Source organism: Antedon bifida, chromosome 4 (genome assembly GCF_963402885.1).
Source record: "Antedon bifida chromosome 4, ecAntBifi1.1, whole genome shotgun sequence".
In the NCBI taxonomy this organism is placed as follows: domain Eukaryota; kingdom Metazoa; phylum Echinodermata; class Crinoidea; order Comatulida; family Antedonidae; genus Antedon; species Antedon bifida.
Genome location: NC_136229.1, coordinates 24,784,270 through 24,811,676, shown reverse-complemented (window position 1 = coordinate 24,811,676; position 27,407 = coordinate 24,784,270). Strand labels below are relative to the sequence as shown.

At 32.0% G+C, this 27,407-nt stretch overlaps 2 protein-coding genes across 4 annotated transcripts in view; one reads left to right on the top strand and one right to left on the bottom strand.

Moving 5' to 3' along the window:
* Positions 1-6,077: 6,077 nt before the first annotated feature.
* Positions 6,078-14,963, top strand: LOC144840705 (ubiquinol-cytochrome-c reductase complex assembly factor 1-like). Its single transcript, XM_078696670.1, has 9 exons — positions 6,078-6,220; positions 6,825-6,995; positions 9,887-9,994; positions 10,929-11,001; positions 11,725-11,782; positions 12,115-12,223; positions 12,705-12,782; positions 12,991-13,104; positions 13,897-14,963. The coding sequence occupies exons 1-9, from the start codon at positions 6,164-6,166 to the stop codon at positions 14,068-14,070; spliced, it is 942 nt and encodes a 313-aa protein (XP_078552796.1). The 5' UTR covers positions 6,078-6,163; the 3' UTR covers positions 14,071-14,963.
* Positions 14,964-15,860: 897 nt separating this feature from the next.
* The window catches only part of LOC144840681 (CUB and sushi domain-containing protein 3-like), a 38,257-nt gene continuing 26,710 nt past the window's right edge, over positions 15,861-27,407 (bottom strand). The window contains exons 56-68 of one of the 3 annotated variants that reach the window (XM_078696631.1): positions 26,702-26,866; positions 25,994-26,158; positions 25,634-25,798; positions 24,318-24,482; positions 23,637-23,801; positions 21,416-21,580; positions 20,709-20,873; positions 20,296-20,460; positions 19,865-20,032; positions 19,139-19,480; positions 18,202-18,606; positions 17,370-17,507; positions 15,861-16,651 (exon numbers count right to left, since the gene is read on the bottom strand). In XM_078696631.1, coding sequence (XP_078552757.1) covers positions 16,524-16,651; positions 17,370-17,507; positions 18,202-18,606; positions 19,139-19,480; positions 19,865-20,032; positions 20,296-20,460; positions 20,709-20,873; positions 21,416-21,580; positions 23,637-23,801; positions 24,318-24,482; positions 25,634-25,798; positions 25,994-26,158; positions 26,702-26,866 — 2,501 coding nt within the window. In that variant the 3' untranslated portion in view covers positions 15,861-16,523. Of the gene's footprint in view, positions 16,652-17,369; positions 17,508-18,201; positions 18,607-19,138; positions 19,481-19,864; positions 20,033-20,295; positions 20,461-20,708; positions 20,874-20,962; positions 21,128-21,415; positions 21,581-23,636; positions 23,802-24,317; positions 24,483-25,633; positions 25,799-25,993; positions 26,159-26,701; positions 26,867-27,407 lie in introns of all 3 variants that reach the window. The other 2 variants (XM_078696632.1, XM_078696633.1) reach the window with 2 other exon arrangements.

The following is a 27,407-nucleotide window of genomic DNA, read 5'->3' as shown; positions in this document are numbered from 1 at the left end:
CTTACTGTCAAGTAATTAACTATAAAGACAAAACCAATTTAACTCAAATACAATTTAAATAATATTTTCCGGATCTACTTTTAATAGAAAGTAAGTTATGAAGCACTAATTGAGAAATAACAGTCTATAATACACATTGTATACATTTTCAAATTCATTGTAATATCTCAATGGCACTTCATTAAACATAATTTATTAGTAATTAGTTGACTAAATGCACATTGCACTACATGCAATAATATGAAAACTTACAGCAATTTGATTCGTCGGACTTATCTAAACAATCTAAATGGGTGTCACAAGTATATCCAAATGGAATACATTTACCATCGCCACACTGGTAGTAGTCGTCTTTGTAACACTCTAATAGTAAGCATGAAAATCGGGAAATTAGTAATAGGATATGTTGCAAGCACTATCTATGAAGATATGATAATATTAACTGATTTAAAGTTGTTAATTAAAATAAAACAATTGTGGCTATACATTAAATACCAATGTGATGATAATGTGACTGACAGGAAGTTGAGTTTGGGGATGATGTGAAGTTTATCTACTGGGATGATGGGAAATAGTTACACCGAGAGATGATAGGTATTTGATGCTACTATAGGGTGATGGGAACTTGATGTTATATATAAGATGATTAGAAGGATTATATAGGCCTACAATTATAATATAAAATGTTTTATTGTTTTGGTAATTGTTGAAAAAATATAGGAAATTAGGCATATCTGGTATAGTCTTTACCGTATCTAATTTAACTCATAGTTATCATACTGTGCAACTAGAGAGAAGACAAACTATACCAATTTTTTGTTTGAAAAACCAACAGGCAGTATTAAATTCATCCTTTTTTTTAAAAATAAAATGTCATTTAGCTTTCGATTTGCGACGACCTGTACCTCATGTCAATTCATTGAGGCATGGGTTGGTCGTCGCAAATCAAAAGCTCCCCATTTTTATCTTTGGCTTAGGCTTAGGTCACTAAAAAGTATGTAAAGTATTATACTAAAGCAAGTTTATAACTTACTGCCATCTGGCGCTAAACACTCAACAGTTGAAAAAACATCACATAACGTGTGATTCAGTTCATTCCTTAGCGTTGAAAATGCTGCTGGACATGAGACAGCAACATCAATACAATGATCTATACATGGTTCATATCCATAACCACCACATTCGGAAAAGACCAAGTTACACATTAATAACATCAGGTCTTCGTGACAATCCCTGTGTTGGGTAAGCTGTCGAATAGCTTGATCGGCGATCTCAACTTTCTGGCCGAAACTATTTGGGAAAGCAGCATATTCGTAAGGAAGGTAGCTTCTACAAAACTTGTTTGTAATGTAATGACACAAAAGTGATCCTATATTAAAGAAAACAAGTTCGTATAGTATTATAGTTCAGAAAAAAGCACCATGTTTAAAGGAAAAAATCGCAGCAAAGTTCGCTTGTTACATTATAACACCGTGCCGGAAATACTTACAATACATAAAATAAACAAGAACTGTAAATCAAATTATGTTTTAAAATTAAAAATCACAAATTATAACTCTTGCTTCTTGTACAAAAATGAAGATTTCGGACAAGTATTCTCTAGAAAATTGCATGATTTCAGTTTACTTATTACTTTAAGACTGCTCACCGGCTTTTGAAAATCACACTAGCCGGTCTGAAAATTATACGAAAAAGTGGTCCAGAATTGGGACCGTGGTCCGGATTGCCTTTGGTTAATTTCCTTTCATTTAATGGAGTGGTCCTTGACCAAATATCTACTTGTATCTTCATTTTCGTAAATATCTTTTTGTAAGTAGGCCTAATCCTGCAAACGAACAAACAGACAGACAGACACACACGATTGACTACATACCTCCTTGGCGGAGGTAAAAAACCTTATTATATAAGTAGTAGAGTGGAGAGTCGAACCACCACTATAAATTCCATTTGACAACCAGCTATAAAATCATGTTATAGAATCATTTTAATTTGTTATTCTCTTTTTGTTATATGCACTTGGCGCGCGAATAACCATTGTGATTGTCAATGATCATCTTTGTCATTCTTATTCTTTCTGCCATTTTTGTTCGAGAAATTTCTCTAAATATTATAGAAAAACATTTTTACTAGACCATTATATTCGCATGAATCGAACCATCCTGATATGAATTTTGATTGCTTGCACAATTTTCACGTTACAAAACATACGGGTGAAAAATAATACGCTGGGGCACTAGTCAACGTTTTCTATTGAGCAATACAATGAATAGATTATTATTAAACACTCAGGCCAGTATTATATTTTATAATGCCATGCACATTTTTACAATCTACATTTGATGATACTGTTGCGTTTGCGTGAATATCACCACCGGTCAAATTCAATAATCGTAAATTCATCCAAATTTGATTTTATTTATGAGTATGTAAAGTTATTTCAATGCAATGAAATAATAATAGAATATAATTACGATTTATTTTGCTTTCCTTGTAATTCAATATACATTCTTCTGGATAATTATTTTCAGCTTCTGAAAATGCAATAAATTTAATTTAATATTAAAATAGTTGGTGTATGTATTATACTGTAATATTTTGCAATATTAACATGTTAAATTATTATAAATACTAAATACTGCGTCGTCCACCACTCATCCATAAAACATCGAAACCAACACTTGAAAAAGAAAAAAACTTACTGTTAGCAGGAGATTGTGGGGGTGTATATCCAAAAACATAGAAGTTGATCACCAGGAAAAACAAAGAAAAATATATTTTTCTTTTTCTCATTTTAGTTGATGTACACAGCACATACATAGCATGTATGTGCTATGTATAATACGCTGACTTCACAAACAAGAATCAGAGTTAAAACATTATAATACTGTAAGCAAAACAAGTTAAATATTGCCACGTGATGTTTAATGTATTTTCAATTATTATAGCAGCTTATCAATGATTGTCTTAATTAATATAGTAAATTGTTTAGGCTATTGTTGATGATAAATATTGATTAAGCTAATGAAAACATGACACGATCAAATTCATATCAAAAATTAATGTATGATTACGTAGTTTGCATTTACCATTATGTACTTCAACCTTTCACCAACAAAGCATAAAAACAAGATATAGGCCCTAATTATAAGAAAGTGTCTTTAAAATCGATCACTTTTGGCAGTGAAAGTGTTAATGGACGAACATACAAGCAGAACCCCTATTCAGAGAACACTGCTATTTCTTAAACACTCATTTAAAAAAGCTATTGCAATCTCCGAGTATATTAATGTGACTTTTCCATAATAGGAACACTAACAAACATAAATAGTTTATGCTAGGATTTTATATATAGATTTTAGTTCAGCATTTAATACAATTGTACCGTATAAGTTACACGCTAAGATGGTTGAAATCGGTTTCGATATTTTTCTATATGTAACTGGGTGTTAAACTTTTTAACTGATCGGCCCCAACGTACTAATGTGGGCACCATTTTATTGGATAAGCGTATTATAAATACAGGTGTACCACAGGGCTGTGTACTGTCGCCCTTTCTTTTTACTTTATTTACCTATGACTGTGTTACCTACTACAGTAACTGCCATATCGCTAAATTCGCGGATGATACTACCATTGTAGGTCTAATCAATGATGACAGTGATCAGTCTAATTATCGCAACCAAGTTAAACGAGTTGTAGACTGGTGTAACGAAAACAATCTGTTCTTGAATGTATCTAAGACCAAAGAAATGGTTGTAGACTATTAGAGCCTTAAACATCATGTAGACACTTTTTGAAATGTTTTTCTTTTAAGTACGTGTTGTGTCCGTTGGATATTGTGTTCTGCCAACAGAGCAAACAGAATTTCTATTCTATTTTCTTAAAACAAAATAATGACAATAAATGATACTTGACTTAATAAATAGAGGTTTTCTCGAGAAAACAAGAAACCCATGCCATACAACTTATATTGTAACGTTTTCAATGTTTGTAAGAGTTAGTTAAAATCATTTTCTGTCAGGCAATGTTTCTACAGAGTAAGGTTATGATATGGATATAAATATAAAATTAGATATGGAAATAAAACTAACCACACATTATTTTCAATTAAAGACGAAAAAAGCTAATAAAACGAGGTTTTAGAAATATTACAGTACCTTTATTGAACGTCATATCCGAACGGTATAGAATTCATTAAATAATTATAATAATTTCTGGGGTTTTTTTTCAACTGGAAGTACAATTTATTCACGATATCTAGCAGTATGTACTCGGTCCCCGCTGACAGATACCCACGGGGTGATCCTGGGCTGTCCTATGCTAAATACCTCGTCTCCGTTACGCTCATATCCGTCATATTTCCCAATATTTCGTTGTGTGACGGAGATGACGGCCATTGACGGATATGACATTTTGTTTCCTTTTTTGTTGTACATTTTGTTTTGTATATCCATGGATAATTCTCCATGATATATCTTTATTATGTTATTACATTGTATATCTATGTGACTCTGGTCAATAAACATATTCAAATCAAATCCTAAAGTCATTTCCGTCACATCATTTTTCGTACATATCCGTCACGGTTTCATCTCCGTCACATGGATATTTTATCCTTTTAAATCCTAAATTAATGTTTTAGTAATGAATGCAACTATGTGATATAAATGAAATATAAACAATATTCTTCTACTATGGTTAGTAATATTAATTGTAAATTTTGTAAAACATCAATGACAGTGATATATGATACAATGATATAGTAAATGTTATTTTGGAAATATTCTTTTTTTCAAACCAACAATTAGTAAACTAACGATATAGTAAATGGTTTTAACCGTATAACATCATACTAATAAATGTTAAAACAATCATTTTTTTATTAATCGAGAAAAAAATACTGTATAGTATCAAATAATTAATAATGGAAATAGTTTTATAATTCCAAACCCGTTATTTTTTCTATCTTTGTATATTCCATGTGACGGATATGACAGCAACATGGAACCATGTTCGAATAAATACGAATTATATGATAAAGATTGCGCCAAACATACGCTTGCCATGTAATACATGTTCATTTATCTGAATAAACTTTAACAATTTAAAAAAAAGTTTTATAATCGATTTTTTATGAATCTGAAATTAGACACTTACTGAAGAATGACCCATTCATATTAACGGAATAATACAGGTGTTCATAAGACAAGAAATATTTCTTACAAAAAACGCTGCTCGCTTATTGATGTAACAGTTTTAAAGATATATTGTCCTTCTGAAAAATATTTTTTATTTCAAATTTGTTTTTGAATGTGTCATTTTATTGTCACATAATAGTTATTTTACCTGAAAACAATGTAATTTAAAACAAAATAATATTAAATTGTCTGTCAGACAATGGTTTTTGGGTTATAATTAAACGTTTCTTTTCTCTTTTTATACGTGAATAAATATTATTTTTTTGTTACAGAAGTGAATAACTTTTATATGAAACACGGACTCAATTTCTGTCACTTTAGTTTATTTTATTGCTAAGGTCAAGTCTGGGGGTCACTTCATCACGCCTAGATACTTCAAGTGTGAAGTATCCTATTACAAACAAAAACTTTAATGGACTGTTTTGATAATAATTCAATGATTATCTGACAGCGAATTACAGTATTATATATATCGGTCAAATACCAGAAATGCGTTGGGATTTGTAATTTTAGCATGACTTGTCCTAATAGACTCTCTTTTTTGGGTCCAGCAGATGGGACCTATAAATTATAGTCGCGTTTCCATTTTCGCAAAAACGTCAGTCTCTAGTACTATAACTGCTGCTTGCTTTCTGCTTATAAAGGAGTCATCTCTTGTGACGTAGCGGGCTAGAGCAGCAGCATATAAGATCTTTGCGTAATCTTGATCTTGATCTTGATTAAATAATTGATAAACTCCAACTGGAGTATCACTCAATGTGTGAGTAGAGGTTGAGGAGGGGAAAGCTAGTCATGAATTAGTTTGGAGAAGGTTTTAGCGATAGTGGTCGAAGTTGTAGAGAACGGGAGTACTACATTGGTGGCGCGCTCTACATTGCCATAAATCATCGCGAGCGCGGTGTGAAAAACATTAGTTAGGCCTAGGCCTAGGTTTTATTTATTTATATCCGATATTAAACAATAAAATGGTATTGACGATAATATTTAAAGGCCTATTGCTTAATACACGTATTACCGTTAGGGTAAGTATTGTAAATCTGGTTAGTGAGGTTGTTAAAATAAAAAAGAGGCTTCTCTCTACCACCTGCCACCACAACCAGCAGGCCCTTCTATTCGGGACGTTACGGATCAGGGACGTTTCGTCCCAATTTCAAGCAGTCTTGTCACACGTTTAGAAATTGACTAGGCCTATATCGGCCAGCCAATCATCTACTACTTACAAGTAAAACATTGATTTTGTAATGTGTGTTCAACAACAAATCTTATTTCTTTGTACTGTACTGTATTACAATGAAACGAAAGAGGATTGACTGTGCAGTGTGCTGTGTTGTGTGTGTCTTGCTGAAAGTTATTAAAAAACAAATGTAAATTACAACAACATCTTTGACTTGCGCAGCAGAAATTTGTGTTTCTTTAAAATAGACCTAGTAAACATTAAAAAGTCACAATTGGCATATATTTGGTTTATCCGGTCATGTTTGTGGTTACGTTTTAATTTCAGTCGCATATTCAAGCATGGAGGTATTCAAGGCATAGGCGTATACCGAATGAAGGGTTCACATTTTTTTAAGGGGATGAAAAATATTATACATGAATGAATTATTTAATGTGTTTGTAAACTTGCAGAATTTTGGTAGCAACTATCATTCATACAGCAATGTTTTGAGAGAAGCCCTTTGTTGTTCCAAGTGCATAAATAGAAGAATAGCAATACTACCTATTTCAACACGTTTAGTTTCAGTGTGGCAAAATCACATAGCAAGAAATGATTTGCATACAGAATCAGATGCAAAACAGGTAAATAGCTGATTTTGGTATTGTATGTATAATTATCGTAGGCAAATTCTGTCTAATTAATAGTCTATAGTCACATGTGACACTGTGTTAAAAAATTTGCCTATGACTATGATGTACAAATTATGGCATATGTGGAAATACAGTAACAGAGTATCGAGTACACCAATAATGTACATTCAAATTTCACAAGTACCTGTATTATATGTTATTATATTATTATATGCACATTTTCCAAAAATAACATCACATATTTAAAGATTTTCAATACAAGTTGGGTAGCTATGGATAGCATATTTTATGCTTTGTGTTTTTGATACCAAATATGTCTTCCAAACATTTGAATTATTTAATATCATAAATAAACCAAAATAAATTTACACTATCTAGTATTCTCATTTTTTAAAAAAAATAATAAAATATGTACATTTTAAACAAAATTAGCATCATAATTACAGATTTTTATTACAAGTTGGGTAGCAATGGATAGAATAATTTATGGGCTTTCATTTGATACCAAATAGTTTTTCCAAACACTTGAATTAGTTAATATTATATAAATAAACATAACAATTACGCTACCAAATATTCATTTTTTGTATAAAAATAATCAAAATATGCACATTTTCCATAAAATTAGCTTCATAATTAAAATATTTCAATACAAGTTGGGTAGCAATGGGTACCATATTGTGTACGCTTTCATTTGATACCATACAGTTTGTCCATTGGCATTTTAAAGAATAATTTAACCCAAAAATGTGTTTTTTGGTCATTTTTGGGTCAAAGGTCAGTAAAAGCATTTCCGGTCATTTTTTCGCTAAAAGTTGTGTTATATCGAATATAAATATGTATATTCTGAACAATTTGACACCAAAAGCAAATCTGTACGACAAGTGGTTGTCAAGATATAATAACCACACATTTTTAACCTTTGACCCCGATTTTGGGCATGTTCGCCCCGGATAGCGAATTTGGCACACATTCCATGTTGTTCGTTGGGGTCAAATTATCCTATAACAGTTGAGATATTCTCTCCTAAATTAAATGCATACAAATCTGACCCAGGTCCTAGACTATATTCACCAAGCATACATAAGTGAGATATTTTTATTGGTTTTGATACTACCATACAGAATGAAAACAAACACAGAAGAACAAACAGAAAACACAATCATTTTTATGGGACCAAGGATAGCCCTCTCAATGACCCAAAGGGGATTTTTATATTAGGGGTCCCAGCAAGCGTTTTTTTTCCAGGACGAACGTGGGCAGAAATTATGAATAATTCATTACCTTAATTATTTTCTATTATAAAGAATTCCAAGATAGCTGATCTACTTCCTAAATATACTAACCCTCTAAATAATCTCTCTCAACTATTAAAAAAAACATGTTCTTGAAAGACCTCCAGTGTAATAGGTTAACGCCTTTACCACTAGACCAAACATTTCGGTTGGCAAACGCTGTTTACAAGGATGATTTAATCTCTCTGCATACTCTCTCTGCTGAAAGTAGACAATACTCGCGTGCGCGAGAGTAGTTGGGGGGGTTAAGCCACGCCCATTTATGTAAATTGCCCACGTTCGTCCTGAAAAAAAAAAATTACGCTCCCAGCAAACATAAAAACAATTAACACACAACATAATTCTACAATAAATTCTCATTAGAAAGGAAAAATTTTTTATTTAAAGTGTGAGTGTTTTCCTTAGCCTAAAGTGTGATTAGTTAATAGTACATGCATACTCCTTAAAAAGGCGTAAACACAAAAACATAATTTATTTAAAATTTTGTAATTTCACAATCTGGACTTTCACTGAAAACCAATTTCAGTTTTAACCTGACATTTAAGGAAATACAATTAACATTAATATTTAAAATTTATAAAGTGGATACCACTTAACGGAAGTCCTTAAATATTTATTGCCTTGAAATATCAAATAATTAATAATAAATGTGATAGGTGAATGGCAACATGAGATGTTGGGCAAACTCATGCGACCTTTATTCTTGACTGTACTGTGCAATACTACTACCAGTTAAATAATGACTGACGCAGTTATACCATGGAACCTATAAATTAGGTACATGGTACATACAGTATAATAAAAAGATTCTCGCAATAAATTAATGAAATGGTATTGTATTATTGCAGAATCCATTGATAAACAGGTAAAGAGCATAGCTGATTCTTGTTATTGTATAGTTTATCCAGTAATTCTGTATAATACAATGTATTCAGAATTTGCCTAGGATGTGGCAAAATGTTGCCATATTAATAATACATTACAGAGAATCGATGGACGCGCATGGGAATACAGTACCAAATTAGATATGATTATAAAGCAATTTTGTAATCAACATAAATAAACAAAACAATTTAATATATAATAAGATATAATAAGAAAATCTCGCAAATTGAATGATTTGAAAGCATTGTATTGTTACAGTTTGTATTGACCAATTGACTTTCATTATACAATTTCAGTATTAAAATAATATTCATTTATGGCATTGTCCATCATTGATATAGTAGTAAAATATGAGAATTGTAATGTTAATAAAGGTAAAAGGGAGTCTTGTATTCATTTTGAATGTATGGAATGAGCTGTTAGAAGCTCATTTTACTAAGTCTCTGCATTATGTTGTAGAGTGGTCAGTTCATTTCAACGCCGCCTATACCTTCCCTAGTATTTTTCAACCATGTACTCATTTACAGCTGAGTGAACTGGGAGTTTTTCTTTAGCAGTTGAACCTGGGTCTTTCTGTAAGTATGTAAATACTGTAAGTCCTGTGTCTTAACCACTCACCTACCAAAAATGAAACTCAAAATTCTCTGATGTTTACATACTGACTTAAATATGAACTTAAGTACCTATTTACATTTCTTATAGGCTTTAGTTCGACGGACAGCAGAGTCAATCCTACACTCAGAACCCACATTTTTAATGAGATTAAAAGATCGTTTTAGTTACCTCAGCCGTTTAAGATTCAATCGCTTTGTAAGTATACAGTATTCTATTTAACTTTTTCTATTTCTGGTATTCTAATTATACTAATGAATATCACCCAAAGAAGTCTACCACTAGATGGTTTATGGGAACCCCCCTTTACAGCGAACTCCCTTAACCGACTGCGAACCCCCATCACCGACATGCCCAATACCCTTCCAAAATACGTGCCCCACAGTACAAAAGGTTATTCGCGATACGTGTCTGTAAATTTCTAAGAGTTGCAAATGAATTTCCGATTTTCACCTGAAAAATAAATACAAATTTTTGGTCCCTGGATGTAACATGATATTGACGGGAATACCGCACTACAGCGAGCTAGGCCATGAACGATTCATACAAAGTACACCGCCAGACAACCGCGTACCTATTGTTGTAGATCTGGCAGTCAGCATGCACAAAGTATATAGCCTTCTGGCGTACATCAAAAAATGCAACGCTGCGGTTACCTACAGTATTTATGTGTGGCTAGGAAGTATAGTGTATCATCATCATAGAGGATTAGTGAATATTAATATATTACACTATAGTATCTATGGTATCATGTACTGTAGTTTACATTATACCATCCAATTATTTTTTTCTAGGCCACCAGCCGATACGTACTCAACTGTATCAATACCACCTATTTACATCAATATATTTAATTTCCTCAACAAATTGCTGTAAATAGATAGAGCTATAATAAACATTGAATTTGTCTTCTCACCCAAAATTTTTTTCGGGGCTTCCCCTAGACGCAAAACAAAATACCGAGTGAATGAGGATCAAACAATCGGTGGTTCCGCACAGAGCATGCATCTAACATACGGCAACAAAGTGTTATCGTCCTTTGCATTAGTTGATATACAAAATTCCTACTCTTTATCATCATAATAAGTATTAAAATTTATTGAAGTTTGAAAGTTTATTGAATTAATTTCAGAAAATGAGAGTTGCTGGTCTAAATATGTATTCATCATGTGTAGATGGTGTAGATTTTGTTAATTTCTTCAAAGGTAAATCAGCATCACACTTTATTTTCATTTGTTGTATAAATTCAATCAGCATAATAGCCATACTGTACAATAAAATTTTATATATGATAAATAGAAAAAACATGCTGGGCATGGGCATATTATTAGGTGGTTAAAATCAGTACCGAAAAAGTACGAACCAACCATCGAGTAAAATTCTAGGAAGAAGTAACGCGTGATTTAACAAATTTTTCCCTTACGTAAATCTATATATGGATTACATCATCATCTATATAATTTATACCCACCTTCCAGAACACAGGACCAAAAAGTATTTAGTACTCTGGTGCCAAACTTTGGAATGTTTTTATTAGAATATATTATTTATTATCAAACAAATACATTTTCTAAAATATATTTACCATTATCATTCAATAGAAAATGCATTAATATGATTTATACTGTAATTGAAATGTATCGTTTAATGTTTTAGGTAATGCCACCATTACTTTTGGAAATAAATGTTTCTATTAGGGAACACTTGTTGGGTCCCAAAGATGTCCCCTAAATAGAGTTCTACTTTATTATAATGTATATGTATTGTTAGAAGTTATGGAATCAAACCAATTCAGTCTCTGATTGAAATTGCTTGTTCATTTACATTTTTAACAAAGTAGTGTCATTGTCTCTGTTCTGTGTATAATATACCTTGCTTTCAACAGAAGAAACCCTGCTTTACCAATTCCATATTTTTTTTTATCCCAGCTTGTAAAATGTCAGACACATTGTTTTCCTGGTTTTTAGTGACACAACTTCATGTTTGGTAAGTCATTAATCATTGATACATTTCATCTTATTATTTAATTATTTATATAAAATCTGTAAACATTGTTTGTGTACCATAAATACATTATATACAGTAGAACGCCTCCTATTCAGTGGAAATCCCTATTAATGGGACACTTTCCTATTAAATGAACAAGAAGAAAATGTTTTAACGCAAATGTCAACCCTTATTCAGAGGACACCCCTTTTAACGGGAAACTTTGTTGGGTCCTGAAGGTGTCCCTTTAATAGGAGTTCTACAATATTATAATTGTTATGTATTCATTCATTTTATTTAGTAATCTTAAATAATGTGTTTTAATCTGTTAGGATGTGTATGGTAAGACTGAGGCAGGAAGGACGTGAAGGCAAATATCTTACACATTATCTTATACTCTCCATGTGGACAGATGTTGCAGAAAGAGGACGTGTTATGAACGTAAGCTCTAGCACCTCAAAAGCAGCTCCGCAAATCTGGTCCAAAGGGGCATTTCATATGGCCCGCAAAAAGCTACTGCTTAAAAAAAATATATAAAAATTAATTTTCAAAGAGTTAATGACCTTAAAACACACACCCACCTATGTATTGGGGCCATTCCAATCCATAAATGACACTATGCCTAAGCTCTGTCTACACTACCACACTTTATGTGACAAAAAAATGTGATGTGCCCATATATGGACAAGATGATGTCATATCGCATCCATATTTGGGTACATCACACTTTTTTTGTCATACTAGATTGATAGTGTAGACAGAGCTTTACAATGCGTCTGTACCAACATCCATTGTGCAGTTACTGTTAACTGGTTCCAACAAAAGAGTTGTTGATAACGGTTTATGTATAGTTTCACAGTTCATACATAGTTCTGTAAAGTGTTACGCTACGTTACGTGAACCAGGTTTAATTATTTTTCAGATTCCTACATCTAAGATGAGAGCAGCAACTTCAAAGATGGTTGAACAATTTCATGGAGTTTTATTGGCATATGATGAAGTATGTATGCTTGAAATCTTTTCTAAATGTTTAAATGTCATCTTTTGTACTGTAGAATTCTTGTCTTTTGAACTGTATTTAGGGTGTCAAATGATAATAAATAGTTTCATAGTTGCCATTAAAAGGAAATGTTATGATGAAATGCTAGTTTTGTTTTACTTATTATGTGGTTTTCTTTGTTAATCTGATAGTCTCTTTTATCTGGCAGGGTGTGATGTCGGATGACCGAGTTCTTGCTGGTGCTCTTTGGCGCAATCTATTCCTTCAGAGGTGCGATGACCCTGAGTCATTAGCAAATATGGTGGAATATGTTAGAATGCAGGTAAAGCACATAGATCATTTCAATGTCACATTACCATTAACACTATGATAACTATCATTTTCATCATCAGCATTTTCAATACTAATACCACTATTAAAATAATGCAAACTCGTAGGGCCTATGTGCAGTGTGTGAGAAATATTAGATTTTTGCTACTCTGGAATAGCTAGCCTATTCCTGGCACCTTATTTGATAGCTAAAAAATTAGTAAGTAAATTAATAATTAAAATTAAATATTTTCAAGTTTGATTGTAAGAAGCATTGTAAACATTTTCTTACTGTTATTTTGTAAATGGTTTGTACACATGTTTGTACATACTTTTTTAACCTATACCCTTTTCACACCTGCAAAAATAACAACAGGTTTGCATAGTGACCAGACGATTTTCGGGAAATTTTACCAATTCTCGTGAGAAAAACAGGCTTTTTAGTCACGTGCAACGCAACTCTACAGCTCACTATGTCGGTCGGTTGGTCGGTAAATACTAAATTGACCATGCGACTGCAGCCATGTATGTGGCCTTGTTTTTGTTCAGAGATTTCCTTGTGTGCTACTGCCCTGGTATGAAACTGACCAATCATAGTAATCAAATACAGATTTCTCATTGTTCACATGTACATGTATGAAAACGTGTAATTAATCAGGAGATCAAACCTGGTTATAACTTGTTACAAGTTGTAACAATTTATGCAAATGTGAAAAGGGTATAAAATAGGGGTTCTGCTTTTGTTTACAACAATTGACCATTTCCCTACTACATCTCATCAATTTACCGATTTTATCTTTTTTAGATTCAGTATTTGGAGACATTAGACAGTTCACAACTCCTACAAAAAGGACGAATCAAATGGTTACCATTCAAAGCAAACACATCACATCTAGAGGGCGACCTTCCAAAAGCATTATCAATTGACGAGGAACTACTAGGCCCTGATCCTAATGTCATTGACAAGGTTCCAACATAATAGTACTTACCTGAAAGTTTGTAGGTGTGATGTGATGTGTGTGAGTTAAAGAAGGACACAAAGAAGCTAGCCATATAATATATTATTTCTCATAATTATCATTTTGTTGTCAGCATATATTTTCATTACTACTAATTAATATTCACTCCAATTTTCTCATACTATTTCATGTCATACGTTTACTAATCATCATCATCATCATCATCATTTAAAATATAATTGGTTATGGAAATATGAATATATTCTATGAATTTACCTATTCCATGTATGAGGAAATCCTGTAGATGTCACAATAATCAGTCAATTTAGTTTTTATAGATGACCAGAAATACTAACTTTTCAGCCAATAGTTGATTTTGCTAATCATAATGAAAAGTAAGCACTTTCAGGGACGATCTTTAACAAACGTGAAAAAGAAATTAGATCAAGGGCATATTAGACTCATATTCGCTCATTAGCTGCTCAAACTGCTAACAATTGCAGCAAAGTGTGTGAGGGACCTAGATCGCCCTTAACTAGTTTAGAATAAGATTATTCCATTTTGAGGGGTATCCATTCTTGAGCAAACTGAGTTCATATAATGCTGTTCAGAAACCTTTCTTATGTATTTATATTTTTAAACTAAGTTTACTTTCAACAAGAAAGAAAGTACATTGCAAGTATTAATATTATTTTACAAAAATGTAAGAAAGGTTTAAATAAATATAATAACATTGAGTCTTCGATGTCTATCAATTATCATTTCAGTATAAATCCTCAAACTAATCCATCTGTAAATAACTATTTAACGTAACTTGTATTTAAAAAAAAGTGTTAATGCATTCTGTGACGTTCCATACTAACCCCTTGTAAGCTCCTTGAAAAAACATGCATTATTGCATAGACGTTTCCCAAGTCTGTAGTTATTGTCTTTTTTATGTTAGTCCACCAATCAGCGTTTCGATTTTGTCTGAATTAAAGTATTATACATATGAAATGACATATGTGCCAAAATATTTATCTCTTTACTAAATATTAAGTTGAATCACAGTCTATAACCTAGACTGATTTCAGAGAGCAAGATGGGACATATGTTAACTGCCATAGGGGATGGGTCAGGTGGCCGTCAGGCTCGCGCTGGCGACGGCTCCTTAAAATGCTACTATACTATTTGCATTCTTCAGTTACAATCGATGAATTTGTCCTTTCAAAATGTGAAAGTTGAAACCTGCACAACCAATTGGTGACGGCCTGGTGTTAGAAGGCATAGGAGTTGGAGACTCGTCCGTCCCTGGTTAGTGTTGATGTTTTCTAATATGTTCAGGTCTTCCAAATGCATCTTCTTCTTCAAAAAGAGACTGGAAAATCAGACCACGCCAAGATTGTTTGTTATTGGGAGAATTGACTCACCTCACGACATTACCTCATCCTTCGAAAAAGACATTGCCATTAAGCCATTGGTCGTTTGTCAATTGTATAGTATTTAAAAAGACACAGACTCCCTCCTGTTGCGCCACAGACATCGATACTGGTGCATATTAAAAATCACTACAATTTTTAATTACAAAATAAAAACAAAATTGTTTAAAAGTGTAATTTATTTACCTTAAAACCTATATTATAAATATAGCACATGAATATTCTAATACATTTTAAGGAGTTTGTGTGTAAAAAAAAATGTTAGCGAAATAAACTACAATAAAGAAATAATTAAGTATGCATAACGAACAAGTACATCTAAACATATTGTTCTACGCTTAAATTTATTTAAAAACCAAATTATAGCTTACTGTAATTTTAAAATTGTCCGCATTACATTTTGTTCTTGTAGGCAATGATTCCTAAAATTGTCCGCATTTATATTTTTTCTATCTAAACTAAAATAAGCATGGGATCAAAATGTGCACCTTTGTACATTAATCTACAACATATGAACATAATGTCAACAGTTATTTCCTTGTATAATTATAATTCCCACTTAAATAACATTTTAAAATGTTTCCCATAATTAGATGTACCAAATTTATTAACCAAAAAGGAACTAGTTAGTACCTCCTAATAAAGACATGCAATATATCTCAAGAAATGTTGAGTGGCCATATTCAGCATTATAAATTCTATCTAAGGCGTGCTTCCCACGAAGTAGGCACAATGGAAGTGAAGTTTGGATTATCTATCATGATGCGTCATGATTGGTATAATTATATTGCATCAAAGTTGGATAAGCTTAAGTGAATATCAATTGAAAATCCTTAAATATTTATTTATTGATGTAATTGTTTTGACATTGTCTTTGATTTCCATGTTGTATGCATACATGGGATCTTCTTATTTGATTTGTTTTGATACATGAACTGATAGTGTCGAAGTCACAGATAAACTCTTTGATCTCCGAAGCTCAGCATCCTGTTGATTTCCTTGCTATATACACAGTAGTAGATACTTTATAGCATATTATGTTAACGTGTAAGTGTTTATGGACATTTTGTTAATTGTCCCCTGCAACCTTCGTCGCTGTTGTCTCCACAATTGTCTTCTCGGTCACATGTAAACATGCACTGTATACACTTTTGGTTTTCACATCTAAATCCATCACAAACATCTGAAAATATAACAAGTTAATTTTTATGATGGATATTCAACTCATTGTTATGTATTAGTAATCAATTCGGTTGTGAATATTCAACACACATTTAATGAATAATAATTAATTCGCTGATGATCAAATATTCAGACAAATAATGTATTTATATTTAGTACAAACAATGTATTAATAATTCATTCATTGAATAACACCCATATTATGCACTACTAACTTGAGTTAAATAGGTAATTGCGGTGGATGTTGAAATAGGGTAGGGTTGTTGGGGGTTGGGGGAAAACGAGAGGCATAATTTACCTATCGTTTGCATTGCACTGGATATAATGGGTGATTATTTCAGAATATTGAATTAACTAACTTGAGATTGGGATCATTTACTGCATGAGTAACAACATTTGTTTTCTATAATATTAGTTTGTTTTAATTTAAAAGTTTATGAGACAGTCACTGCAAGAAATATTTTGTATGATTTCAAGATTCAAACTTTATTCTTATCCATTTCTGGAAATTAACAACAATTAAAAGCTTGCTAAATAATTGAATAAACAAGTTAATGAGTAAACTAAATGAAGTTGAAATGCAATAGATAATACAAGATTCTTTGAGAATAGTTGAACCGACCCAAACTTTTAAAATAGAGCAACAGTGGTATTTTTAGGTTTTTATTGGTATTGAAATAAATTCAGCTCCTATAATTATTGTAATGATAAAAATTTACCTTGCTTTTCACAGTTTTTTCCTGAATTGCCTCTTGGACAATTGCAATAGTAATCTGAGAAATCCTCTGTTACCTTGGAAAAGCATTTACCACCATTGACGCAAGGATCGTTATCGCATGGGTTCGAAATACCCGGATCTGAAAATTAAAAATATTGTAATTAGTTGAAGTTGATTAGATTTAGCATAACGCTCTGTCCACACTATCAACAAAATGTTATGTGCCATTATATTGACACGATGATATCATATCAGTACCATATTTAGACATATCACTACCACATTTTGGCACATCATCACACTTTTTTTTTTCAAACTAGTTTGATAGTGTAGACAAAGCTTTAGGGTTTATCACAAAGTATATTTCATTGTATTGCCATTCATGTTTATTATGTTTTATTTAATTTATTTGGTTGTTTAAGAAAATAATTTTCCATCATTAGGTTCCCAGTGAGAATTGGCAGCACTGACATGACGTGACCCTTAGAGGAGAAGCATGTGAGTTGAAAAGTGTAACATCCAACTCCACAACGCCATAAGCTCAATGATCGTTGGAATTGTGTAATAAATATAAACATCATCATTATCATTAATTGTCTTCCCTACTCAGTTTTAACATAATATAAATATAATAAACAAAAGAAGACTGTGTTTTTATACTGTTGATAAGTAATATTTTCTAAAACAATTTTTTCATGACATAACTCCTACTCTTAAAGAACTGTTTTATGTAAAGTATCATGTTTTTCTTGTGAATGGATTGTCTCTTATCAGACATTATTAAGATTGGCAATGTGCTAAATACTAATACTGTAGCTATGATTAGTACTTACTCAGTGCAGCACTCTTCTGACATATATATGGGAATCTGAAATCGTCACACTCTGAGTGATACCAGGGCAGAGCTTCATTCTCACTCAAAATATATGCACATCTGAAATCTGGCCAGTACTTGAATTCATAAGGCACAGATGGCAGAACCCATGTCCACTCTGAATCAATTGTCTCTCGACTTAAACCAATCCAGAATTGTGTCTCTGGGAAAGGACCACAGTCATTTATCAAATCATTAACTGCTTTCTGTTCTTCTAAGTCACTAATTACCACCAGGTTACCATTTAAACTCTGACAATATTTTTGTGCATCCATCCAACTTCTGGTGTTTATGTCTTGAACTTGGTAACAATGGCCATTGTATTGAATTGATTTTGATAGACAATAAATGTTGGTCTGACAATCTGAAAAAAAAAAAACACAAATGTTTTTTTTAATGAAGTAGAATCCCAGAGGCCTAGATATAAAATTGTCCAAAAAAAAATCTAGGATATTGCATTACATTGCCTTACAAATATTGGTCGTTGCTCTGTGTTTATTCAGTGTTTGTGATGCCTTCAACATGGTCTAATATTTATGAGCAGATAAAAAATCAGAGAATTTTCGCATCCAGATGGGAGAAGTAGGTGAACGAAAGCATGACTTTAAGTTATTCTTTCGTACTGTAAGTGCAACACAATTTTAAAAGAAGATTGGGGCATGTATAGTGTAAAAGTAGGTGTGCCGATGCTATGAACCATCATCCTGTGCTTTCCATCCTGATGCGTAAATTCCCTACACTAGTATATTACAAGCTATTGAGTCAGATATTCTGCGCACTCTAAAACATGAAATGCACCGAATGTTCAGCCAGGGAATTGCCTTTGTACTTGGAGGCTACCATCCACACCAATCTCCATTTTCATAATTTCATTTGGTTGAAAATGGTATACTTACTTCTCGGTGTCTCACAGATAAACTGCTTCTTATCAGTGCACGGCACTAGGTTATCCCAACGATCTGTTTTGTGGTATGCACAGTTATGTTGTGGCCAGTTAAAATAACTACTTTCTTCACTTGTCTCTCGTCCCCAATTATCTTCTTGAGCTTTAATTCCAATGTAAAACCTCAGATCATACAAAGCTGCTGTTTGGACTGATTTAAGTTCTTGTTGTGTGGTGAATGTAGCAAGATGTCCATTTTCTTCTTCGCATCTTTCTTGTGCGATGTCATAGAATTCACGCCTGTATTTCAGATTGTAACAAGACCCATTGAAGTATGTTGCCCCTTCCTCGCAAGCTAAAAATATAAGACATGTATTTTGTGGTATTGATTGGTTGATTTGTTTTATAAAATCGATATATCTATAAAATACAATAAATACACAAAACATGCACAATTAGGATCATAAAATTGAAACCAAATTGTTGAATTTGAAGGAGACATATCATGGACCAAAATACAATGATCTTATAGGAAACTACTCCAAATTTAGATAGAGCACACAAAATGATGATTAGCACTTACGGTTACATTGCGGGATGCTTGCATTCCATGTGCCATATAAAATTTAAACCAAATTGTTGAATTTGAAGGAGACATATCATGGACCAAAATACAATGATCTTATAGGAAACTACTCCAAATTTAGATAGAGCACACAAAATGATGATTAGCACTTACGGTTACATTGCGGGATGCTTGCATTCCATGTGCCATTTTCGCAAAGCAGATATTCGTCTCCGTCTAGTGAGAATCCAGTTGTGCAACCAAAATGAATGATGCCTTCATGACTTAGGGAAGAGCTGTAACGGAAACCTGCTGATGGAGTTCCTGGGTCCTCGCAGTCAGCTAAAAAAGTTATATGATGGAGTTACTGAAGAGTTTTTAACATGGTAGATAACACATCAAAGGTAAAAATAGCACCAAATAATCATCATATCAGTGACAATTCTTCAATAGATAATATATATAACCAGTCAGGAAAATTTATATTTCATTGTATAAATGAATTTTTTGTAAAATTGATCGAATTAGAAAGTATTCTGTAAAATATGTTTCTAGTATAATTTTATTATTAGCAAATCAATTATAATACAATCAAATAACCTCACCAACACAGCGGGGAGGTTCCTCTAAAAATATGCCATCTTGACAATTTAAGTATTCATTTCCCAATAATTGAAATCCATCAAAACAGTAAAACTGTACAACACCACCATGGTCGGTCGATCCATTAAAACGTCCATTTAAAATGAGGGATGGCTGTTGACAATCCACTGTAATATAACATTGTGAAAATATTCTCTTAATGACATGTTTTTTCTCAATTTTGTTAATGGTGGCCTCTGCTTAAAGTCTATTTCTAGACTTATTATGACCACCATGACCAGCTTTATTAAGAAAATATATGTATTATTTTTAGACTAATAAACAATCAAAAAACAAACAATAAGTCCTTCAATATCTCAAGGTACCAAGAGATTGAAATAATATGTTAAAAATATTTAAATGAATAATATATTACTGTGACATTCTGCAACTACATCACTGTAAACGCCATTAACACAGAATATCTGATGTTTGCCAGTCAGTGTATATCCAACATCACAGCTAAAACCAACAACATCTCCATGCGAAAATGAGCCTGTTATTACACCGTTTACAGGGGATTCCAGTGGAGCACAATTAGCTGTGAATAACACAAATATATATGTAATGCATCGATGGGTCTGAAATAATTTGTATGTTGAAAAATAAAATGAATTTGTCTTGTATTACCTTTACATTCTGCAAATGCTGCAGAGAAGGCTCCATCATAACAAGTCACAATTCTTTCACCAACGAGTGTATAGTCATTATTGCAAATAAAAGTCACCGAATCACCATGGTTGAAACCACCAATAAACACTCCGTTTTCAATAGTAATCAATGGGGAACAGTTTGCTGATAATGTAATTATTATTATTAAACTAAACTATTATTTAAACAATGAAATTAGGCCTATGGATTTAATTTGTAAGGATAAAGTTACAATATGTATTGTTGTAATGTGTGCTATTATCCAATAACTACAGCACCTGGGTTATTTTACATACCTGAAATATTTCCCTAATATATTGTATTTGTTTACTTATAATTTGATTATGATGATCAATTCTAATTTTACATGTTTTTCATGTATTTTATTTGTTATTTATATTTTTATTAATGTGATATAAATACAAAACCTACCTTTGCATTCTGCATATGATGAGCTATATTGTCCATTATCACAAGTTATTGTTGTTTCTCCTATCAATGTATAACCAACATCACATGTGAATGTAATGGATCCTCCATGAGTATAGCTACCAGTGTATTGACCATTTATAATACTGATGGAAGACTCGCAGTTAGCTGAAAAAAATTATATGAACACTGTATTGTTGTCTACAATATTGAAAGCGTATGATGATTGGTCATTTTGACAAAAAAAGTATGATGTACTCAAATATGGTTGTGATATGACATCATCATGTCCATACTGTATATGGGCACATCACATTGTTTTTGTCACATAGAGTTTGATAGTGTAGATAGGCTTTACAGTAGGTTACGTTCGTTTAGTAACAACTTTCGTCTAAATAATGTTATTAGTATAACATCAATGTTAAGTGTAGATACTGAGATACTGATACAAAGAAAAAAAAAAAAAAAAAACCATCTGACAGAGAAATACAGTAGGGTTTCTCATTGGCACTTCTTTCTTGTTGTTTTATGTTTATCATTTTGATTTAGCTTTTTGCTTATTAGGTTATATGCATGATATGCATATAACCTCTTGATTCTGTCAGGATCTTTATTTATTTATTTATTTATTTATTCTTTCCTTAGCACTATTTTGTCCGTGAATTATCTTGGCATTAGTTTCATCTAGCTAAGTCAATTTTTCAGAGTATATTCCTTATGGCCAGGAATCGATGTGGTTATGTTTTCACGGTGCGCAATCATAAATTACGCGGTCTACGCGCGATTTAATGAAATCACGTTTGTAATCATATCTTCACAAGCATGAATCACTTTTAAACAAAATTTGGTACTCATAAATTTCAGGTCATATTTCATCATATGGCAATATAATTACGTGCGTAGCGCATATAACGCATGCGTACGCGCGCTTAAAAGTTTTAAAATTGTCAAAATTTATTTTCGATAAAATTAGAGTACGTTTCAGGCAATTTTAAGCGTTAAAAAAATTGCCACGAGTGCGCAGAATTTTGTACGCGCACTGCGCGTTAAACGTTAATGCGCACTCTTTTTGCCCGATTTCTGTTTTACAACCTTTCTTTAATAATATTATTATATTTGATTCACTTTTCAACTCGAAATTGCGTTATACAAGCACGTCAAAAGTGACAGGCTACGCACGTATAAGTTAACAAAATAGTGAAAATATGCTAAATTTTAAAATTAATATATATCGTCAGAATGCTGGGGAACACCTATTTTTTATTTCATTTTCTTGAAGTGTATGTATCATATGAATGATTTATTATCAAATTAAGAGAACAAAAGTTGATTAAGTCATCATTAATTGCATATTGAATTAAAAAAAATTAATTTCGACAATCAAACAAATTTTGACATTTTCTTAGGCCGAAATAACAAACTTAACATTAACTTTCTTTCTTAAGAATTTCATATATTAAAGTTAAAAGTATATAGTTTGACAGTGCATCATTTTTAAAAATTTTTTAAGATGTCATCATAGTAATAAATTATAATTCATTGCGGTATGTAATAATCTATCTGCACCAAAGTGGCTACTGAATAGTAAATACACGGAGGAATCTTTCTACATGTTTTAGTAAGTTGTGTATGGCTCGGTGGTCTGTGCTCGTGTCTATAGCATTCAAGGTACCGAGATCGAGCCTCACCTTGGGTAACGAAACGAAATAAGATTTTTTTTTATTATTTGTATTTGTATTCAATTTTATTTCTTAGTGTATAGATTATACACATGATTTATAATGAAATCTAGATAAAAAGAAACTTATGTCTTTATTATTATGTAACAAATGTGGTTTTATGACATTATACGCAGAGGGATCCTTGATCGGATTGCGATACCGGCTATTGTATTTGCATTAGCAAGATCCTAGCATATATTATAAATAATTAAAGATTCTGAGAAAATCAATCAATCAATATATCTTTTACAAATCAATTATCTTTATTTTAATCAATGCATATAACCTATAATTCGTCATAGTGACGAATTAAATCTAGTTTTATTTGTATCTCTATTATGATTCAGCCACTGATACCCTCAGTGTAGTAATTTTTCAGTAATTTTCTTTTGGATCTCTTCTATGTATATTTAAAGCCGAGAAGAGTGAAATGACACTCTTCCCCGATTTAAAGGTATACATATTATAATAAATTCCTATTCATATTCATTTTGTGTTCTTACCATAGCAAACAGGGAATGCATCTTGATATTGTCCATCTAAACACACAGTACTTGAAACGCCAACTAATGTGTATCCATCGAAACATGTAAAAGTAGTTATGCCTCCATGGGATTGGTTTGACTCCACCCGACCATTAATGACAGGCGACGGTGTCTGACAATTAACTATCAAAATGGTAAAGGAAACTCATTTCTAGTTATGCGATACACTAATATTTTATTTAAACAATATGGTAAAAATGACATTGAGATTGACATTACACAGCAAGTCGTTATATGTATAGCATAAACCATTTTCTAATTTTGGTTGATCAATCAATTATTCACTGATGAGGATTTTAATTTGATATTTTTATATAAATGTTTACTCTACTTTCTTTTCAGCCACGTGGAAGTTGATTACATGTCCTGGCTTCGAGTAAATGAATATTTGGAAGAGCAAGTCAATAAGGGTAGGAAGAGACTGTATGATCCAGCAAAATTTGAGAAAATCAGCAGACTACATCAAGGTAATTCTAATAAAATCTACCTTCTTTTAAATAATCTTTAAATAGTTTATAATGAACAGTTAAAATCTAGAATTATTACTTTAAACTAATATTATTTTTAAATTTTGAAATATTATTAATATAATATAATTAAAACTTCAAACATCTTAAGAAATCTGATGAAATAACTTACGTCGACATTCAGCAATAGCTGAACTAAACTGTCCATTATTACAAGAAACTGTAGATTCTCCAACAAGTGTGTAACCAAAGTTACATACAATATTAAAAGAACCTCCATGGATGAAGCTGCCAAATACTTGTCCATTCACAACACTTGTTGTAGAGTCACAGTTTGCTGAAAGAATAAATATATTGACAGTCATATTAGCACAATTACCTACAAATTTTAAGAAATTTCATGAACAATTTCTAAGTGTCTATACAGTATTGTGTGGTAAGATAATGTTATGATGACAAATTAAATATTACCTATGCATACCAACACAACAAAAACACACAAAAATTTTAGAAACATTCAAGATGTATTGTCCCCCAAAAACATGAAAAATGAAGATTATTTGAATTTGAATAGGTTATTTTGTAGTTTTAATCAAGTTAATCACTTACATAGAAAAAAAAAATTATGTTTTCATTTATAAAATGTCAAAATAAATGTATAAATTCAACCAAAAATCCATTGACTGGCAGCCAATTTGACTATTTGTTGGTTTAAATTACAGTTTTTTCAGGTAAATAATTTTTTTTTCGATCCAATTTTTGGTCAAAGTGGATAACTATTATATGATATTAAAATGGCGTATTCAACAACAAAAATATTTTTTCAGGGGGACAATACATCTTTAAACTTTTTGTTGGAGGATGACGCTGTTTTTTTTTAACATACAAAATGGATTGCTGCCATTTAATAATACCAATATTTTTATACCAGTATTGATGCTTATACTGTACACTTTATAATGAAAGTATAATGATGTAAATTTGTCAAAACCAAAAATTTACTTTTACTATCGAGTGAGTGTGGCCGAGCGGTTAAGACAGTGGAACCGAAATCCATAGCCATAACATTGGCAAGGGTTCGAGGCTCACTCGCTCCATGGTTCTGGTGGTAGAACAAGTCTTCTCGGATAAGGACTATAAACCGTAGGTCCAGTGTACATCTGGCTCATGTGCACTTTAAAGAACCTAGTACATCTTTCGAGACGAGTAGGGGGTTACCCCGGTGTACTAGTTCATTCATACACACACACTGTCGTGGACAGACGAATTGGCGCCGTAGTTGGCTGCCGATGTCACAATGGGACCCTTAGTGGAGCAGTAGCCTTCAACTATGAAGTTTGCTCCTTAAAATTGAAGAAGATGAAGAAGAAGACTATGAATTTTTTGAATGTCATTTTTTCCAAAAATTTAACGTTGTATAGTAAATGATTAGTAGTTCAATCCATTGTGTAACTTAACGTATGCACAAAGTATACATATTTCACTTACCATAACAGGTACCAAGTGCATTGCTATATAGTCCGTCATCACAAAATGCTTGGTTTAGGCCAACTAATGTAAACCCATCATTACATATAATTGTAACACGATCATTGTGATTAAACCCTCCTGTCACACTTCCATTTTCGATGCCAGCCAATGGGAAGCAATTTGCTGAAAATAGTAACACAGTCATTGTCAATTTTCATCAAAAATTTGCCATCATAAATTCTTATCATCATTGTTTCATCAATTCATTTAAATATTCAATTGTCTAACTAAGTTAATAAACTGTCATTCCTTGCTGCTATATCATTAAGTCAATTATTATAAACCTTGCATCCACATTAAAAATAGATATAAACTTACCTTTACACACTGCATATGATGAGCTGTATTGTCCATTATCACAAGTTATTGTTGTTTCTCCTACCAATGTATTACCAACATCACATGTGAATGTAATGGATCCTCCGTGAGTAAAGCTACCAGAGTACTGACCATTTACAATACTGATGGAAGACTCACAGTTAGCTGAAGATAGGAGAATATTTATTTGTGAGAAGATTTTCTTGTGCCATCATTATTTCAATTGTTTTAACCTTCAAGATTATTGCCCATACCTTCAAGATTATTGCCCATAAACTGAAAATTTAACCTTTGGCAATTATACATAACAAAATATTTACATAATTAAAACATCAAGACAATAACAAATTAAATAATTAAAATAGATGAAAGTATGCTTCAAAACAAGAATGTTGAATATTTTTATAAACTGTTAAAAATTTAAAATATTTTAATAAAAATAGTAATTAACATTTTGTACTATTGTTCAAATAAAAAATAGACCTTCGGGTAAACATGAATGTTGATCTATATTGTGAGAGGGATTCGTGGACAAATAGTCTAAAACAAAAACCATTAAAATGATATTGCACATGTAAGTTTTGTACAGCATTATTTTTGTCTTTTTTTTTCAAATTTGAAAATTGGAAAAACAGATATCATTATCATTGCTTGATTTAGAGAAAGACGGATGTATGTATTACAATATTTTATTGTCATTTGTATTACCATAGCAAACAGGGAATGCATCTTGATATTGTCCATCTAAACACACAGTACTTGAAACACCAACTAATGTGTACCCATCGAAACATGTAATGGTAGTTATGCCTCCATGGGATTGGTTTGACTCCACCCGACCATTAATGACAGGCGACGGTGTCAGACAATTAACTATAAGTGAAAGGTTAGGTTATACATAAGATACAAGTCATGGATCAATCAATTCTACTCCAAAGACTTTAATTAGAAATATTTCTTAAGAAACATGTTTACTTTATTTTTTTCAGTCCTGTGGAATAGTGAAATGTCTTGGCTACAAGACAATGAATCTTTGGAAGAGCATGTCACACTGAAAGGAAGAAACTGTATGACCCCGTGTCATTGAAACAGTATGCATCGAAAGGGCGATTTCATGCGTGAAAGACATTTATACAAATCGTTACGTCGTCAGGACTTTCCATTTTCCTTTAAGAGGTATATTTGGGGGAATGGCATATTTAGAGTTTATACAGGTAAGTATCTTACTCATAGACAACAAAAACCATTGATGGTTTGTGTAATCAAAACCTTTGAGGAACTTGGTCGAGTATAATCAAGGTAATTCTAATACATTTTACTTTCATATTCTTTAAAATTAACATATAAAATCTTGTCATAATCATTTTATATTAATATTACCTGTAGGTTTAGAAATATTATTTTATAAAAAACA

Bases quoted from the DNA above. Each gene is read 5' to 3' on its own strand.
- LOC144840705 (XM_078696670.1), top strand. From the start codon at position 6,164: ATGGTATTGACGATAATATTTAAAGGCCTATTGCTTAATACACGTATT. The intron at 11,783-12,114 runs GTAAGTCATTAA...TTAATCTGTTAG, and splicing joins GTGACACAACTTCATGTTTG to GATGTGTATGGTAAGACTGA. The intron at 12,783-12,990 runs GTATGTATGCTT...TTTATCTGGCAG, and splicing joins TTTTATTGGCATATGATGAA to GGTGTGATGTCGGATGACCG.